Raw genomic sequence first — 20863 nt, 5'->3', positions numbered from 1 at the left:
GTTTTAATATATTGTTTTTTATGTGAAAACATTTTTTTTTTACTTCTCAGCGGTGCTGTTTTCTGCATATTTAGCCCTAGTCCCTAAACAAGCATACAGATAAAGGTTTCATGAGGTTTGTAAATTAAGTGTGATGGGATTAGCTGCATGCTTGTTTCAGGTGATTCACACACTGCTGCAGCAAGAGATTTGCATGGCTGCCAAGCAACTGGTATTGTGTAAAAGGAAATAAATGTGGCAGCCTCCATAATCTTCTCACTTAACAGAACCCCCTGAGCTGTGTATTAAAGAAAACCGGACTTACCTGGGGCTTTCTCCAGCCCACACGTAAAGTTCCCAGTATCCTCCTGGCCCCCTCTGCTAGTGGCTACAGTAATGCACCGTTGGGTGTGCTCGCTTGTCCCATCACGACGGCTGCCGTGAGAGCCCTGCGCATGTGGCTACAGTGGGCTGGAGGAAGCCCCAGGTAAGTCCAGTTTTCTTTAATACACAGCTCAGGGTACCTTTCAGTTGTCCTTTTTAAAGGGACCCTGAACAGCCAAAAAATGAAATTGGTACTTACCTGGGGCGTCCTCCAGCCCACTGTAGGCTGCGAGGTCCCTCGGCATCTTTCTGGCGGCTCTGTTACCAGCAACTTCCTGACTAAAGGTCGGCAGTACACTTCCTGGACTGGCACGCTATGTGTTGTCATGCTGGCTGGCGTGACAGTTGTGTACATGCCCGGTCCAGAGTTAGAAAACCGCCCATGCTCAGGACTGTTATGCATAGCGTTCCCGTCCAGGAAGTGTACTGCCGACCTTTAGCCCGAAAGTTGCCAGTAACTGAGCTGCCAGCTGGACTGGGGGAGGAGCCAGGATGCCAGAAAACCTCGCAGCCTACCTTGGGCTGGGGGAAGCCCCAAGTAAGTACCAATTTCTTTTTTTGACTGCTCAGGGACCCTTTAACTCTTGGGGAGTAGAAAACCAGTCACTCAAATTTACCTCAAAGTCTGGGAGGTATTTTCCTCCTGGGGTCATATGTAATTCACTTTTTCTAACTACTAAAAAAAAAATCCAACCCTGAAATGCAAAAAGGTGAAAATTAACTTTGAAATTGAAAATACCAAAAGGAGGTGAAAATATCTTAGAACGTTAACTCTATATGGGCCCTGGTGCGACAACAAACTGACAGACATCAGTCAGGATTTGAGTTTGTCAGGTCTAGTGTGTTGGGTTGTCTCTCTGCCCCTTTAAGGTCTGCAGATGTCTATAAACACCAAGAGCAAGAAAAGACCTTTAGCCAGAGATCCTCAATAGATTTGTAAAATCAGGTTTTTAAAGCTGACCATACACAGTGCTTCACAGATAGCTGGCAGATTTGATCAGTGATCAAATCTGCCAGTAAAAATCAATGAGGCACACCGATAGAAGTTCAAGATTTGCAGTGAAAAAAAAATAATTGCTTACAATTGGACAGTAAAATTCAGTTGATCAGTAATGGCAGGGGAGCTGCAATAGACCAGAAGCCCCAAAGTGTTGCACTGCTACACTGCAGTTCAATATCTTTTTATATCTTTTGGAAATCTGTGTGCTGTGTGTGGATTCAATCCCTCTGAGCAGATTCAAATCAAAATGTGATTGGCATACAATGTAAAAAAAATTGATCAATCTAAGTTTATGGCAACTTTAAAGGATTCCAGAGGTGAATCTTTATTAAAAAAATTGGATGTTGTATTAGTGTGTAGAGTGGTGTGCAGACTCTAACCTGCACCTCCCTTGTGGCTGTGCCCCCTTTGTTTATTGGTGAAAGTCTCCGGTATTCTCTATACGTTGATGTCCTTTAACCTGGACGGACATGGCTGCACATGCGCAGTATGTCAGGTTCACCATGCTTCCTGCTTGTCTCTAGGGATTATCAATGAGAAACAAATTGTTCTGATAATGCAAATATATGCAGGTTGAAAATGGACCAATCAATTTAAACCCAGGTTTAAATCAATTGGTCCATTTTCAAGCTGCATATATTTGCATCAGCAAGGAACAATTGCATATCTGATCATCCCTACTTGTCTCCTATGTGCATGAGTGGGGAGCGTGGTCACAAGGCGCTAACCTGACATACTGTGCAGCCAAGTATGTCTCGGTCATAGGGTGCCAACCTACAGGAGAATACTGGAAATGTTTGCCAATAAATTCACCTCTGGTATCCTTTAAGACTACATACACATCTGTTACCACTTCCATGTAGTATGAACGCCAACAGATTAAGAATACTAGGAACAGATTGTGCAGGAAATTTGAGAAGACAGCGAGGTGAGAGCACCATTCCTTTAAAAGAGCTTTATTCAAGTTTGGGTCAGTACAGATGGGGGTGGGATCTGACAGCTGTTTTTGTGACTGTTCTACTGCCTCCAAAGAAGCAACACTTGTTGTGAAACAGCTATACCCCCCCCCCCCCCCCCCTGTACTGATTGTACTGACCGCAGCCACAATAAAGCACTGCCCTTGCTGTCTTCTCCATGAAATGTATCCACTTTTGAGGAGTATGCCACCTTTGGCACATGTTGGTGTCCATTTCCAGCGACAGTCTGGTGACAGTAATCTACCCATCTATTGAAAATAGATTGTGTAGGTAAGCTTACCTATTGCATACCATACTACATGGGGGTGGTAACATTTTCCAATCACTGGCCACTCAAAATTGGACATGTGTACCTGAGATGGCACTATAAAAAAGCACTATAAAAAGATTTTATACTTATCTAGGGCTTCCTCCAGCCCAATGAGCACTGATACATCACTCACCATTCGGCTGCAATCAGGCACAGTAATCTCGCTCAGTTGTGCATGTGCAGTAGAGCCGACTGGTGCGATTGAGCCAGATTACCTGCCTGATTGCGGCTGAATGGAGGCACTCGGGAGGATGTCGAGGGATGCATCAGTGCTCATTGCGCTGACTTCAAACATCTTGCACATGTCCTAGTGGACGCGTTGCAAGACTCATTACCGCACTTCCTCCTTCAAGCTGGAAGGAGGAAGTGCAGTAGTGAGTCTTGCAACCGTGCAAGATGTTTGAAACACAGACAGCGGACTTGTGGGTAAGTAACCCTCTCTCAGCCACACACATGAGGCAATTACACCTCATTTAAATCACGAATTGGAGTTCCTATGGACTTGTGAGCTCATGCCTGTGTCCCAGGTAAGTATAAAGTCTTTTTATATTGCCACCTCAGGTACACTCTACGACCAAACAGGTTGTTCCTAAGATTGTTCACCTGTGAGACTTGAATCTGGTCCTACAAGCTTCCCTTTGAAATCTCTGATAAGTTCTTAACACTCAAGTAGCCTTTCCTCCATCACATCAGCTAGAAGAGTGACATTCTTTCCTTGTATATTATGGTTCCATGTATGATTATTTTCCCAGAAAAACTGCTAAATCTGATGGAGCCAGATGAAATACTAAGTTTCCACTTCCTTTCACCGTATTCGCACTATTACTGGCCCATTATTTTGCTACGATCCTTATAATGAAAAGAGCATTTCCTGGATGTCAAACCTGCCATTCTTCGGATTGAACCAAGTCTTGGAGAAGTTTTTGTATTTCACGTATCTTTGGACTCGCTGCTTGTAATTTTTCTCTGGTAACATTCAGGCTGGGAGTGCAGTTGTCTGTGCTGAAAGCCAAGAGTTTGCTGCTGCATTTGCATAAAAAAAAAAAAATCCTATTCAATAGTTGTTACATTCCATGGTTGGTTTGGTTGAAAAAGACATCAGTCCATAAAGTTTAACCAGAAAAAAAAAAAACACAGAATAGCATTGCATGCAGTAAGAAGGAAATTGCTGTGTGATTTAAAAATGCACATAAAATTGCATTGGAAAATGCATCTTAATGTGATTTTTGTGCAGTTATGTTCCATTTCCACTAGGTGGAAAATGCATGCTATTCTGCAATGAGGCACAGGTGGAGGTTGGGTTTTAAAGCTTTGTGGGTGGAGCTAAGTATCTCTCAGGTAAGCTTCCAGAAATAATATTCCTGGTAACGATGTATACACACATGCAATTTTAATTGGCCAATCACTGACCAATTTTACCACCTCCATGTAGTATGAGGACCAACAGATTTTAAGTACTATAAGCATATTGCGTAGGTAAGCTCTCACAGAAGTGGTAAAATTCCATTTACACCATGATTGTGTTCTAGAAACAAGTATGGAAGTCTAATAACTATTGCAATATATACATAAATGACAACAGCAGGCTTGTGTAAACAAAGGCCTTATGCATGAATAAGATCGGCTAACGTTACACAGCTCCTACTGGTATGCTGCCATCATTGGTCACCTCTTTCTACATGTAAAGGTGGCCACACACAATACAATTAAATGATCCAATTTTACAGCAAGTCAATAAAAAAAAAAAAGATCAGGTTTCCCAAATAATCAAAAGGTTTTTTTGTAATTATTCGAGCATTTCCCGTTTCCATTCAATAAAAGTTGATCGGGAATAGTGGATTTTCTGATAAATTTTTAGGAAAATTTCTCTCTCTCTCTCTCTCTATCATATCATAGCCGGAGTACGGAGGCAATCGGGAGAACGCGAGGGACTCAGCTGTGCTTATGGGCCTGGAGGAAGCCCCGGGAAACTATCAAATCTTTCTTTTGGCCCTGTTCACATCTGAACGTTTTGCTGGTGATTTCGGCAAACCGCTTAAAGGGAAGGTCCAAGCAAAAAAAAAAATGAGATTCACTTACCTGGGGCTTCTACCAGCCCCATGCAGCCATCCTGTGCCCTCGTAGTCACTCACTGCTGCTCCAGTCCCCCGCTGGCAGCTTTCTGACCTCGGAGGTCAGGGCCAAATTGCGTACATTTTTACACATTCCTGCTAGTGCAGGAACATTAACACATACATTTTTACGCGTTAGTGGTAAAACGCGTAAATTTTTGTTCCTGCACTAGCTGGAATGCGTAAAAATGTATGCAATGTGGCCCTGACCTCCGAGGTCAGAAAGCTGCCAGCGGGGAACTGGAGCAGCAGTGAGTGACTACGAGGGCACAGGATGGCTACATGGGGCTGGTAAAAGCCCCAGGTAAGTGAATCTCTTTTTTTTTGCTTGAACCTTCCCTTTAATCAAGCAATAGAACTTTTTAAAGCACTGGTGCCATAATACCCTATAGGCCCATTCTCACTTGGGCGATTTGCATGAATCGCCAAATGCAAATTTGTACCCTGCGCCATTTTCAGGCAATTTCCTGGCGATCGCGTTTAGTGCTATAAAAGCGCTAATCACAATCGCGGAAAAATCGCAAAGTGTGAATGGTGATTTTTATCGCCAGAGCAAAATGCTAGCAAAAGCACTAGCGGTTTGCAGATGTGCATGGGGCCTATTCTTGTCTCAGGTACACTTAAAAGGAACCTAAACTGAGAAGGATATGGATTGTTCCTTTTAAAATAGTACCGGTTGCCTGACTCCTGCTGATCCTGTGTCTCTAATACTTTTAGCCACAGCCCCTCAACAAGCATGCAGATCAGGTACTCTGACTGAAGTCAGACTAGATTAGTTGCATGCTTGTTTCAGGTGTGTGATTCAACCACTACTACCCCAAAGAGATCAGCAGGACTGCCAGGCAACTGGTATTGTTTATAAGGAAACATCCATATCCCTCTCAGTTAAGGTTCCCTTTAAGAAAAGGAGGTAATTCCGATCATTCCGCTTCGATTGCTGTGGCTCGGTAAAATGTATAAGCTATAGGCTCGCTAGCGTACGAGAGAACGGCGTGGGATTCAGCAATATGGCTATATGGCTGATCCTGCTGCCGCACAAGTCCCGGCCGTATTAAATACTATTCCCCCTCCAGACCGCCATGGATAGTGGGGAATGAAATAATTCAGCTTCCAGCGATTGCTGGAAGCCGAATTCTGTTTTAAAAGTAACTTCAGCTCAGTCTTCTGACGGCGCTGAAGTTACTCCCTGTGCTTGCTATAGCCGTAATTCTTATTATGGCCTATGGTGGCGCCGGCTGCGCCCAGGTCTCCTGCACTGGTGTCGGCGTGCTATACACCAGTGGTTCTAAATGTGTACCTGACTTTCAGGGGCATAAGGAGATTTGCATTTTTGGGAGACAGACTCTCCCTCCTGCTTCAGGGCACTCATCTTACTAATCTGATGTGAAAATTGCATGGTGTGTACCAGGCTCTAACCAGACATGTCCTGTTGTGCGCATAAATCCAGTTGTTACACCACCAATCCTTTCTGACACTGTACACAGGTCCAGTTTCCCCCAATCTCCCTTCTGAACACTTCGGGGCCACCATCCCGACAATTACCTCTTCTGTGCCCCTCCAGATACTTTAGATTTCCTATGTAGAAAATAGAGATGGCAGTGCTTACGAGAACTCATGGAGAAGCATGTAATCAGTATGATCAGCTGATAGATGTGTAGGGTTCTGATTTGCTGTTCGTGATCACGTGCAGTCATCACCGCAGCAACCATCGGAACCTTACATCCATCAGCTGATCCCATGTTTATCCATGATTTCTCCTAAGCATTGCTATCCCTATTCCCCCCTCCCAGGGCTGTGGAGTCTGAGTAGAGGAGTCAGAGTCATTTTGGGCACCTGGAGTTGGAATCAGTGGTTTCATAAACTGAGGAGTCGGAGTTGGAGTCAGATGGTTTTTGTACCGACTCCACAGCCCTGCTTCCACCCACCCTTCCTACTTGTTAAGGACATTCCACCACAACCCTTCTTCCCAACACCACCTCCTTTCCCAACCTTCTGTTATTGGCTGATCCGGGTGAAGATTTTGAGAGATTTTTGGACCAATCTACAAAGAACACATCAAAGCACAATATAAATGCATCATTTAATAATGCATTACGTTTCTAAATTAAAATTAAAAAAATGATTCAAAAAAGTTGAATTCCCATTATCTCTGCATTTGCAGAAATGTTTGGTCAGCAGAAAACATGGCTGCCGGCACAAAGTTCATGTAGCTGTGCCACAGCACATTGGCTGCCTTTATACTGTCTGTCAGTCAGTCCGTGAGAGAAAAGAGTCCCCAGTAAATGGGTAATAATACATAGCGGGCCAGGCATAATATTAATGGTCATAAAGCAGGACCTTAAACCTTCTGCACTACAGGATTATCGGCTGCCTTCCTGCTCTTCCTCTTCATCCGTCCGCGAGCATAGACACGTAGGAACAATGCTATAAAGACTATAGCTACCCCCACTGCGCCAATGGGTGTGACCGGGTGACCATACAGTAGACACGACAGAAGAATCGCCAATGCCTGACGCAAAGTCATTATAATGGTGAAGATGGCGGCCCCAAACTTGTTAATGGTGTAGAAAATGAAGAGCTGTCCGAATGCGGAGCACACAGATAGTAGGGCGGCATGGAAGGCAAAGTCTGGATGACGAGTCATAAAGTGGACGGCCTCCTGGAGTCCACCCTGTTCCAGCAATGAAAAGACTGTGAAGAGGCAGGAAAACAGATTCACCCCAAACATCATTTGCACCGAGGACATCTTGTACTTAAACAACGAATCTTGCCAGTTGGATGTGAAGCTATCAAAGACGATGTAGCCAGTTAAAATGATGACGCCAGAGAAGGTTGTGACTCCAGAAGGACGAGAGCCTCCACCGTTGGACAGTAAGAACATGCTGACCCCAACAGAGATGAGGACAGCAGTGAAATACTCCCAGTACTCATAACTCTTGTGCGAGACCAGTTTCCCCATCAGCATGACTGGAATGACCTTGGAGGCTTTGGCCAGGACCTGGGTGGGGAAACTGATGAACTTAAGAGCTTCGTACTGACACCAGCTACTGAGTATGTTGGACAGAGAGGCAAAGGAGTATTTATACATTGGTGCACCATGACGGGGCTGCTTGGTGAGACCACATAAGATTCCAGCCACGGTTAGTGCCAAGATTCGATTCATGAATACCAAGAACTGAGAGTCTCTGAACTTCTCTCCGGGGATGTTGGGATCTGCACTTGTGTAGATACGAGTCATCACCCTCTCCTGGAGAACACCCCAAGTCAAGTATGAGACCTGAGGAGAGATGAGAAGGAATACTTTAGAGAAAGCAGCTGATTGTTGACATATTGTCTGTATTCAACTAAGCTCCTTAGGGTAGCCATACACTGGTCGATTTGCCATCAGATTCGACCAACAGATAGATCCCTCTCTGATCGAATCTGATCAGAGGGATCGCATGGCTGCCTTTACTGCAAACAGATTGTGAATCGATTTCAACCTGAAACCGATCACAACCTGCTGAGCTGCCACTGTCGCCCCCTGGGCCCCCGCATACATTACCTGAAGCCTGGTCCTGGGCATCTTCTCCGCATCCCGGCTTCCGGCATAACTTTCTGTCACTCCAGTGACAGCGGAAGTTCAAATAGAGCGCCCTCTATTTGTACTTCCGCTGTCACTGCAGTGACACAGGAAGTTATGCTGATGCCGGGATGCGGAAGCTGATGCGGAGAAGATGCCAGCCGGGAGGTGATGCGGAGAAGATGCCGGGTGCCAGCTTCAGGTAATGTATACCTGCGTCGGTCGTACGCCGCTAACGATGCGCTCCTTACCCGCGGCGATCGACGGGACCGATATATTTCAGGCCGAAATAGATCGAAAATTAACGTGTTGTGTGAACGATTTGACAGCAGATTCGATCCCGGCGGGAAATCGGGCCAGAGTATGGCCAGCTTTAGTATTACCATTAAGAGTAGATAACACCTCCTTGACAGACCCCCCAAGTCGTGCCTTCAAGTCTCCTGTCTCTTACCTGCAGTCCTGCTGCACAGAAGAGCAGCCTTAGAGCCTGTTGGGTGGTGCTGGGATCTCCTTCCACCCGGGCGGTGGATGATGGTTCGTCAGGAGCTGCCGATTTTGACTCATGTCCAAACACGCAGGACTTTATCATAGGGAAACAGACGCCTCGACCTGTCCAGAGATGGAACAGAAATAAGAGTGGACATTGCCAAGCCTGACACAAAAGAGAAAAAAGGAGAAAGGGTTCCAGAAGGAATTGGCACATAATCTGACCAATTCAGTTTTCTCCCTAAAGTAGAGTAGAGATCTAAATTCCACAGCCATATTTACCGGCATATTATTCCCACAAGAAAACATTCCACCACCTTAAAGTGAAACTTAACTATCCTCCTATTCCTATAAATGACTTTTAGATATCCCCAAGTTTTATGTTGTGTTTAAAAACTTAAAGTACATTTATTGTGCTCAATGAAACAGCCTGTCCTACGTCTCAGAGTGCTAAACTACAGGATCTTCTCAAAAAATTAGCATATTGTGATAAAGTTCATTATTTTTTGTAATATACTGATAAACATTAGACTTTCATATATTTTAGATTCAAATACACACAACTGAAGTAGTTCAAGCCTTTTATTGTTTTAATATTGATGATTTTGGCATCCAGCTCATGAAAACCCAAAATTCCTATCTCAAAAAATTAGCATATTTCATCCGACCAATAAAAGAAAACTTTTTAAAACAAAAAAAAGTCAACCTTCAAATAATTATGTTCAGTTATGCACTCAATACTTGGTCGGGAATCCTTTTGCAGAAATGACTACTTCAGTGCGGCGTGGCATGGAGGCAATCAGCCTGTGGCACTGATCAGGTGTTATGGAGGCCCGGGATGCTTCGATAGCGGCCTTGGATAGCGGCCTTAAGCTCATCCAGAGTGTTGGGTCTTGCGTCTCAACTTTCTCTTCACAATATCCCACAGATTCTCTATGGGGTTCAGGTAATGAAAGTTGGCAGGCCAATTGAGCACAGTAATACCATGGTCAGTAAACCATTTACCAGTGGTTTTAGCACTGTGAGCAGGTGCCAGGTCGTGCTGAAAAATGAAATCTTCATCTCCATAAAGCTTTTCAGCAGGAGGAAGCATGAACCCACTTTTAAACCAGAAACAGCGGCAGAAACGCCTGACCTGGGCTACACTGTTGCTCGGTGGTCCAAAGTACTTTTTTCGGATGAAAGCAACTTTTACGTCATTCAGAAATCAAGGTGCCAGAGTCTGGAGGAAGATTGGGGAGAGGAAAATGCCAAAATGCCTGAAGTCCAGTGTCAAGTACCCACAGTGATGGTCTGAGGTGCCATGTCAGCTGCTGGTGTTGGTCCACTGTGTTTTATCAAGGGCAGGGTCAATGCAGCTAGCTATCAGGAGATTTTGGAGCACTTCATGCTTCCATCTGCTGAAAAGCTTTATGGAGATGAAGATTTCATTTTTCAGCACAACCTGGCACCTACTCACAGTGCCAAAACCACTGGTAAATGGTTTACTGACCATGGTATTACTGAGCTCAATTGGCCTGCCAACTCTCCTGACCTGAACCCCATAGAGAATCTGTGGGATATTGTGAAGAGGAAGTTGAGAGACGCAAGACCCAACACTCTGGATGAGCTTAAGGCCACTATCGAAGCATCCTGGGCCTCCATAACACCTGAGCAGTGCCACAGGCTGATTGCCTCCATGCCACGCCGCATTGAAGCAGTCATTTCTACAAAAGGATTCCCGACCAAGTATTACGTGCATAACTGAACATAATTATTTGAAGGTTGACTTTTTTTGTTTTAAAAACACTTTTCTTTTATTGGTTGGATGAAATATGCTAATTTTTTGAGATAGGAATTTTGGGTTTTCATGAGCTGTATGTCAAAATCATCAATATTTAAACAATAAAAGGCTTGAACTACTTCAGTTGTGTGTATTTGAATCTAAAATAGATGAAAGTCTAATGTTTATCAGTACATTACAAAAAATAATGAACTTTATCACAATATGCTAATTTTTTGAGAAGCTCCTGTATATGAACTACTGACCCTTTCAATCCATGCACTGCTCCATGCACTGCTCTCAAAAGCCCAGTTCTCTGCCAGGAAATTGTTTTTTTGGGCTGTAATTCCTTATCAGTGAGGGACACTATAAACTGAATGGACTGATCAACAGAAGCGGTGTTGGGTCCCTGCTGTCCGCAGGTTTACACTATTGTATTTTTTATCCTTTTTTGTATCTAACGTGATGGTCCAATACACACACACACACACACACACACACACGAGTATACAGTGGATTATAAGGCCTTGGAGTGACACCTTGTGAGCAGCGGACTGGAATACTATTGGCTATATTATGTTAGACCAGCCTTTCTCAACCTTTCTACCCTGGAGGAACCCTGCAAATAACTTTGGGATCTCAAGGAACCCCTGCAAACAATTTTTGATCTCGAGGAACCCCTGCATATATTTTGAAGGAAGCATGGTCTTTAAAGAGAACCAGAGATGAAGCACCCTCATGTATTTTATTACATTTATCAGTGGGAACATGACAGTAAACACCTACCCTGCTTTTAGTTTCATTGTTATCTGCTTAATTAGTCTATTAGCAACTGTGATAAGAATGCACCGACTATTCAGTCGAGGTTTGACTTGGAATCATTATAGCTGAGTCACTCTTCTGTGTAGTCTTTTCAAGCCCAAGCCTTCCCCTCCTGGCTTAGATTTCATGCTTTGCATACTGAGAGCTGTGATGATATGGGAGAGGCTGCTGCTCCTGAGAGAGAAGCTCTGTGGCTGTAATATGATCCCTGTGTGCTCTGTGTGCACTAGATACTGATAATAACGGCAGTTTCATTCCTATGAGAGACACTTCCTACAGGCAGATATCATACCAAAATGAAAGCACATAGATGAAAGGCTGCATTTAGCCTAGATAGCAGCATAGTCTCATATAGCCTAGACAGCACATCCAGAACAACTGATAACCCAGAAGGAGAAGGGATATGAGCCGGCGGCCATATTTGATTTTTCCTGGAGCAATAATGGATAAAAAAACACTAAAAAAGGCACACCAGAGCGGCAAAATTATCAGGTAGAGCATTTATTTTTTACAAGCTATCAACTGATATGTTTATTTTGTGTGAAACGTTCATCTCTGGTTCCCTTTAAAATTATGTGTGGCTGTTTATTTCACTACCCCTATTACACTGCCACTCATTATACTGTCTTCTGACCCCCCAATGTAGTGCTTCTTGTTGAAGTACCACCTATTATAATGTGCTCTATTATACTTCCCCCACGATGGGGGAAAATGCCCAGGAACCCCTGCAGAGTACTCAAGGAACCCTGGTTGAGAAAGCCTGTGTTAGACTATTAACCCTCTGAGAACCTAGACTGCAAAATATTAACCTTTGATTAATGGTTGTGTGTTGAATTATGAGGAGACAGCAAATTTACAGTCATACAAGCTGTACACTAACTACTTTACATTGTATTCAAGTTTCATATTTGCAGTGTTGTCCCATTAAAAGATATAATAAAATATTTACAGGTGGACTTACTTCCGTACTGGATGTACGTGAGCACAGTATGTCAAGGAAGTAAGTCCATAGTACATTATGCATGTACTATGCATAATGTTGAGAAAGAAGTTTTAAACCAGGATGATACCATTTATTGGCTAACTAAAAATGAATAAAATAAGCAAGCTTTCGGCCTTGCAGCCTTCGTCTGGCTTATATCCTGTTAGTTTGCAAACTGGTGGTACAGACAGCTTATATGATTTTACTGATGGCTAACACGGTACAATACCCTACTGCTACTACTAATGTTGAGAAAGGATTGTAATAAGAGCTGATGTACTATATATTGACCACTAGAGGGAGTTTCTATGCAAGCTAATACATCTGTGTTAGCTTAGCTGATGTGTGAGGAGGGGCTCAATGGTTACACTGTGCTTATATTATACACTGTGCTCAGCCTACTCAGACCATAAATACAGGGCGGTGCAGAGGGATGTGACCAAATCAATGCAAATCCGTATTAACCCTTGCACTCACAGCAACACATAACACAAAGCCAGTTAAAATGGAGGGTCTTTAGTACTCCAAAAATGCAGCAGCATCCTCAGATTCATGTGAACCTGAACCCTTGCACAGGAAAACAGAGAAATGCACCCTGTATGTATTTAGAGAGTTTAGCTTGTCTAATTACCCCTTATCTGTGACTAATCACAAGTGGAATTTGGTCACGCAGCTGTGTCAGCTGGCTGCCTGGTCAGAGCAGCTAATTTGTAAACACTAATTATCTTTTAGATCAGAGGAACTTCTGAGGTCAGGTCCGCTTTAAGCTGCTCTAAAAGATAAGCAACAGCATAACCTTTAAAGAAAATAATTTGTTAGTTACAGTTGAAAGAAATCCTGCAATAAATATGCATTGTGCACTTCCTGCTGCCATGGAAGTAGACAAAGGGTTAACATCCTGTGTTTACAAATTAGCTGTGTCTGCCGGCAGCTGATGAATTTTTGTGCTGATGCAGCTGAGAGATCAAATTACACCTGTAATTACTTACAGATGAGTGGGAATCAGACAGGCTCTTGTCTCTAAAAACCCACAGGGTGCATTTCTCTGTTTTCCTTGTTGAATTGTGAAAGAGGTCAGGCCCACTTTAAAGAGGCAGCTCTTGTATGGTAACAACCCCCGTAATTGCTGTTTCTGAATGTGTGCACAGTCTGTGTTGGCGAAGCATTGTAAAAGCATTGGAATAAAATTGTGTTTTGACCTGCAAGCAACGTGATGCGCCTGAATCTTTGTGGAATCGATGCATTGGATGTCTTGCTTGTACATTGAGTTGCAGCTGCATTAGCAGGTATTGGAACTGTTACGTACAGATGTGAGTAACGCTGTGACTTGTCTTTGTGAGTACTGACCAATGACCATTGTCTGCTTGTATGCTGCTATGAGTGCGCCAGTCCTATGGAGGGGTCCTTTCTGATTTTTGGTGGGTTGGCTTCATTGGAGAAGTAAGACCCTCCCATTTTATTTTGCAGTGTGTATGGCTGTGTGTTATGCTTTGCTGAAAGTGCAAGTTGTGCGTGCGAAGGGTTAACACTGCATATATCATATGCTGATCTGTGGGCTGCTGTATGGCATTGGCATATATTACGTGCCGTAAAGCGAAACACGAGTCTGTGGCAGACAGCGACACTCCCAAATATAGGAGTACTCCCAGCGCAGAATTTTGGTTTGCTTTTATGGAAAGCTTTAGATTTCACCTATGCATGCACATTTACAAATCTTAAATTCCTTTATACAGAGTCTGGGGCAAAAGTCGGCACTCACCCGTTTCCAGGTAGTTCTTGCGTTTGAAGTACCGTATGAGCAGATACCCCGGAACCAGGATTGTCCCATATCCAGCAACGTTCATAAAGAAGCGCACCAACCAGAAATCCCCCCATGGGTCCTGCACAGCGTTCCCTGGGGGCGGGTCTTCTGCGGACACACCCCAGAGGATGACAAGGAGAAGCAGCAGAGACCTGCGGAGATAAAAGAGACATCATCACCATCTACGCATCATCCATACATCAGTACTACATCTCTCAAGAGTCCAAATACTACAACTCCCTGCAAGCCTGAACAAAATCCAGATACCACAACTCCCAGCATACCTGCTGAACCAAATCCAGAGACTACATCTCCCAGCATTCCTGCTGAACCAAATACAGATACTACAACTCCCAGCATACCTGCTGACCCAAATACAGGTACTACAACTCCCAGCATTCCTGCTGAACCAAATACAGGTACTACAACTCCCAGCATGCCTGCTGACCCAAATACAGGTACTACAACCCCCAGCATGCCTGCTGAACCAAATCCAGATACTACAACTCCCAGCATGCCTGCTGAACCAAATCAAGATGCTACAACTCCCAGCATGCCTGCTAACCAGAATCCAGCTATTACAAGTGCCAGCAAGCCTGATCGACTGGAATCTGCTGCAACTCCAAGCAATTTGATAGGTAGACTGAAGTATTTCGCCTGGAACCCAATAGAAAGTGCAAAACGCACCTCAATCTCGAGCGACTTGTGATAGCATTTTGCAAGCGATTTTGGGAACGATTTCCCTGCTCCTATGCAATTCATTAGAATGGAAACGTTCCCAAAATGCTGCATGTCCTGTGATCGCGGTTTCCTTAATCGCAGTCGCTCTAGTGGAATCTGTCAAATCCATTTACATTGGCAGAGCGTTTGGGGAAACCGCTAGCGATTGAAAGCGCTCCCTAAATGCTCAAAAAAAAAACCGCTCTAGTGAGTTCCAGGCCTAAATCTGGTGCTCAGAACGTCTCTGGAGAATATCTACCACCTGTAAGAAAATACAAGAATGGGATTAAACAAATCAGTGTATGCAAACTGTTTCTATGGGAGTGCCTGTTGCAGTCGAGAGCCCCACCCCCGCAGAGCAGCGTCTGTCTGCACAGGATGGCTGCTTGTATGATATCATATCATCATGTCTTATTACAGCTCACACCAAGAAACCAGATCATAACAGTTTTACACAGGCTGGAGAGGGGCTTCTGGGGTGTGAATGAGGCCCTTGTTGGATCTCCCATACGTTGTTTATGGCTGCATTATGTAATTACCTGTCCACAGAACACAGCTTATATTACAGCCCTGACTGTTCCAGGGACAGAAAGTGAGCGGAGACGTCCCCCTTGGTCACACAGACACTAGTAACCTTGCAGTCTGCCTCCTCAACAAGAAGCGGCGGTCCTCACATACCTGTATAGGGACCCAGACAGCAATAAAGAAGAGTTAGGGTCTATCCCCTCTCCACACAATCCAGCACTGAAATACAGGTGATTATGCATAGCTCTACCGCTCCCACAGTCATGTGACCACATCGATTCTCAGGGGTGTCTGTGCAGAGGTGACGCAGCGAGATGCCTACAGTATTACCAACCACTCCTTCATATAAACCGATCCAACTCCATATGTCCTTCAGAGATGCACTCTGCAATATCACAACACAAGGACATTTGCAGATTCCATCTTCACATTAGCAAGAAGCAATGCATCAGTGCAGGACAGCTATCGGTGTCCAATAAACTGGCATCTCTGCATCTATAATGCCTGGCTTCCCAGAGCATGAAGGAACGATGTGCCCAGGCCATTCACTGTCCTCACCTCATGCAGTATTATTGGAGTTACTTTTTGCTCACATGAAGCTAGATATTTTCAGATACCTTCTGTTTCACAAAGGCAAACTTGGATTTAGCATAACTTTTCAGCAGTGGCTCCTTTTAGCTCTACACATAAATGCTAGTGGTTGTGGTTCTGTGTGAGGTAACTGGGTACTACCACAAAGTCCTATTAGTCCACACCTTTCACTAATGAGACCAAACAGCCAGAAGCAGCGGCCTGCATGAATATGGCGCTATGTGATAAATAGACTATAGACGTGCTATATATCAGCGGCTCTGCATGTACGGCCGACCTTTCACATAAAGGAATAATCTGTATATCACTCACTGACCGGAACTGAGGCGTTACTCCCATAATGCTCGTGGTGGTGAAATTCGCAGATTCCTTCAGTTGTCGGAACATTGCGCGGCTTTTGGGAGATTCCGTTACTGAATCCTCATGTCTCTGTTCCCTGATGAGCTTCAGCATCTGACCCAGAATAAGTGTATTTTCCTGACACAATGACTGTGCACAGGACGGGGGTGCGAGTGCCACAGTGTCACTGTGACAACCATTAACAGAAGATAATGTCACAGGGAGAGAGGCAGATAATGGTATGGGGAGGAAGAGCGGCGGTTGGAATCTCAGAGATAAGCTGGTGAGGAGTGCAGTGATCTCCCGATACAACAAACTGTCACCATCCGGCCTGACCCCATCCTGCACTCTGTCAGTGTACCCGACCCCCATCACATGGGAGGACATGTTCTATACCAGGGGTGCGGGTGCACACACTTTTTTGGCTTGTGAGCTACTTTAAAAATTAGCAATGTCAAAACGATCTACCTATGTGCAATTTTAAGAGCACAACTGTATGTACAGATTGGATAATATAGTGGGGTCGGGATCCACCATGAGGTCCTTGTGATCTACTGGTAGATCGCGATCTACCTAATGGGCACCCCTATACACAAACACACACAGCCCCCCCCCGTACCTATTTTGTTGCATTCCAACCCGCAATTTTAATGTGTCTAAAGGTGGCCACACATGATACAATAAAATGATCGATTTTACGGCAATTCGATAAAAGCGATCAGATCTCCCGAAAAAAATTCGAAAGCTTTTTTTTCATTCCACTGAAAAATCCGATCGGATTTCCCGTTTTCTTCGATTTTAATCGATCCGGAATGCCAGATATTTTTCTTCAATCTTTCTAAAGATTGTATGGTGTGTGTTAGATTGTCATTTTATTAATATACACACCCAAGCAATTTTTTCAGAGTTTCCAATCATTTTTATGATAATTGGGGAAAAATTGAACATACGTGTGTGGTACATTGGTCATATTTTTGAAATGTTACAATCAGTCTGAAAAACTGATTGCAATTCTTAAATTGAACAGATATTTAAAAAATTGTATGGTGTGTGGCCACCTTTAGCCTTATTTTATGTGATGAATCTGCACTAAATAGTCATAATTTCACGCTGGTGGCGATTCCAAAGTCTAGATAATTCTCTGGTACCTAGAGTCAGAGTTGAAGGTTTCATAAACTGAGCAGTCTGAGTTGGAGTCAGATGATTTTTTTACCCACTCCATAGTCATGCAAGGGCTGTGGATTAGGAGTCGGAGTTGAGGTCGGAGGTCCCTCTTCCCCTAGCGCTGGTCACGTGTAACGACCCGCACAGCAGAAGCCAGCACTAGGGGAAGAGAGAGGGAGAGGAGATGCAGCTATCACTGCAGGCTCCCTTGGATCAGGTGAGAGACGCGCTGCTTGTAATTACATTGCACAGTGGGGAGTGGAGGACACGTGGCAAACACAGGACAATACATTGCGGTGGGTCGGCGGTTCGTTTTTGTGGACTTCGTAAGTTGGGGACTCCCTGTATTTGGAATATAAGACGCAGTGAATTTTTTCCCCACTTTTGGGGAAGAAAAAGTGCGTGTTCTAGTCTGAAAAATACGGTAAGTGTCACATGATCTGTCAGTATAAACATACCTTTTCAGAAAGGCCCCAGAGGCTTCAACACCACTAAGCGCATCACACCATGAAGACCCATTGGTCTTCATCTTCATGGTGTGATGCGCTTAGTGGTGTTGAAGCCTCTCTCTCATGGACAAAGTTGTTGAGAAGCACAGGTCAGGGTTGAATTATAAAAAATATCCAAAGCTTTGAATATCTTCCAGAGCACCATCAAATCCATCATCTTCAAATGGAAAGAGCAGGGTACCATAACAAACCTGCCAAGAGAGTGCCGCCCACCAGAACGCACAGACCGGGCCAGGAGAGCATTAATCAGAGAGGCAGCACAGAAAACAAAGTTAAAAGGTAGCCATACATCAGGCGATGATGGGAAGATTCGGCCAAGAGACAAATCTCTCTCTAATCAAATTTGATTAGAGAGAGATCGGACGGCTGCTCATACACTGCAGGTCGATTCCCGATCAATTTAATTTCGAAATCCTGATGCTGTCCCCTTCATGTGCTTCCCAGTACACTACACATTACCTGTCCGTGGCCGCCGCTGGCTCTGTCCTTGGCCCATACAGACGCCTCACGTGACATCACATGCGCCCATGTTACTCCGGCAACCATGGACAGGTAATGTATAAGTGTACTGGGAAGCACATTCCACATTCGGGGGACAGTGTTGAGGGTTTCGTTGCTCGAACAGATATCGCTCGCCGTTACCACAGCGCACCTGATCGATCAAGTCGACCCTACATCTTGCAGCATGTCCAATCGATTAATGCGACCAATTTCGGCCTGAAATTGGTCACATTGTCGATTGGGCATGCACATCCTGCACAGATTTTCATCTGATTTGATTATAATGATCAAATCGGATGGTCGATCGGCTGCCACGTCACCCAATGTATGGCCACCTTAACCTCTTGAGGACTGCAGTGCTAAACCCCCCCAGTGACCAGGCCATTTTAAGTAAAATGTGCCACTGCAGCTTTAAGGCTAAGCTGCAGGTCCGCACAACACAGCACACAAGTGATTCCCCCCCCCCCCCTTTCCCCCCACCAACAGTGCTCTCTGTTGGTGGGGTCTGATCGCCCCCAGATTGTTTTTTGTTTTTTTTTTACAAATATTTTTGTTCCTGGTTTTATAAAAAAAAAAAAAAAAGAAGTATGTTGCTTTAATAGATTCCCTCCCTCCCTCCTTCCCCACAGCCAGCCAATTGTGGCGATCGGCTGTCATAGGGTTCTGCCTATGAGAGCCGATCGCTCTACAGTGTCCCAGGGGGACAGCCGTATCACACGGCTGTCCCCAGTACAGCGCTGCTGCCGATCGCAGCGCTGTACACCTAAATAGACGGCGATCACGCCGTCTAACAGTCTCCCGAGTGGCAACAGCTGCTCGTAGACTGAAGGCGGGGCGGAGCTCCGCCCCCCAAGCAGGAGATGCGCGCACATCCTGCGGCCGATCACCTGTATTAGCTGGCTCCAGGACTTTACGCCAATCGGCGTTAGGAGGTCCTGGGGCTGCCGTCGGGGCTACGCCCAACGGCGTGACGCGGTCGGCAAGAGGTTAAAGTGAACCAGAGACGAAGCTCCCTCATGTATTTTACCATACATATCAGTGGGAACATTAGAGAAAACGCCTACCCTGCTCTCTGTTTCATCCTTCACTGCTCAGCCTGCTTCTAAGCAGCCCTGATAAAATCCCCAACTGAGCATTCAGTCTGGCTTTGCTCAGGAATCATTATAGCAGAGCCACAAGGGGGCAGGCTTGGGCTTGAAAAGACATCAGCGAAGACGGACTCAGCTATAATGATTCCTGAGCAAAGCCAGACTGAATGCTTAGTCGGGAATTTTATGAGGGCTGATAACAAGCAGGCTGAGCAGTGAAGGATGAAACAGAGAGCAGGGTAGGTGTTTTCTCTAATGTTCCCACTGATGTATATGGTAAAATACATGAGGGTGCTTTGTCTCTGGTTCACTTTAACACTACAGGAGTTGCAGAGTTTCACACCAGAGACTGAAATACCTGTCCTTGGTAAGCTGTACACTGAAGAGTGGCCAGAACAAAAGCCATCACATGATGTGTACGCCGGTAATTAATAAACTTAGTGTGAAAATCCGCAGTCATTCTTCCAATCCTTTCTCCATTCAATTAAAACTTCTAATTCTTGTTCTAACCATTAACCAGTCCATAAATCACCAGTCGTGTCAGGTGAGCAATCACTGAGCTACACTAACAATGGGGAGTACCTCTTATCCAAACACTTCATTCAATTACAATGCCTGAAAAAGTTCATTTATATCCAGCTGGTTGCTTTCCATTAAGTCAATCTCCAGATCATATCTCACTGTGTGGTGTAACTGCACTAGCCTGTTTCTTGACATCACTCATTGCACAACCATGAAGAATAGGGAGTGTATGGCAGTCCCACCAAAAATCTAATTGCCATCCAATGTGAGTATAACCAGCACTGTGTAACATCAAAGCCTGCACTACGCAGATTATAACCACACTTCAAATGCCAGCCTCATAGGGTAACCTATATACATAAAATTAACCAAATTAGGTCAACAAGTTACAAGGCAAACCAAGTGACAAAACACAGCTGTATGGAACATCTATGGGAGATTGAGCAAATACAGCTTTACCAAGATACAATAGGAGAGAGAGCTGTGCCCATGCCAGACTACAGTTTAAGGGGATAAAGGGAGGACACAAGAGTCAGTAAAATATAATATATAATATATATATATATATATATATATATATATATATATATATATATATATATATATATATATATATATATATATATATATATATATATATATATATATATATATATATATATATATATATATATATATACACATAACATGGAGAACACAATAGATAAGGAGAGATGGAGCTGTGTGTC

The 20863-nt window shown here is 44.3% G+C and overlaps 1 protein-coding gene across 4 annotated transcripts in view; it reads right to left on the bottom strand.

Annotated features, from left to right (window-relative positions):
- Positions 1–6822: 6822 nt before the first annotated feature.
- The window catches only part of SLC35B2 (solute carrier family 35 member B2), a 36364-nt gene continuing 22323 nt past the window's right edge, over positions 6823–20863 (bottom strand). For all 4 annotated transcript variants that reach the window (XM_068232649.1, XM_068232650.1, XM_068232648.1 and 1 more), the window contains 3 exons: positions 14135–14328; positions 8775–8932; positions 6823–8038 (listed from right to left, as the gene is read on the bottom strand). In XM_068232649.1, coding sequence (XP_068088750.1) covers positions 7100–8038; positions 8775–8932; positions 14135–14328 — 1291 coding nt within the window. In that variant the 3' untranslated portion in view covers positions 6823–7099. The remainder of the gene's footprint in view (positions 8039–8774; positions 8933–14134; positions 14329–20863) is intronic.

The sequence above is a fragment of the Hyperolius riggenbachi genome, chromosome 4 (genome assembly GCF_040937935.1).
Source record: "Hyperolius riggenbachi isolate aHypRig1 chromosome 4, aHypRig1.pri, whole genome shotgun sequence".
NCBI lineage: Eukaryota > Metazoa > Chordata > Amphibia > Anura > Hyperoliidae > Hyperolius > Hyperolius riggenbachi.
This window is presented reverse-complemented; position numbering and strand designations above follow the sequence as displayed.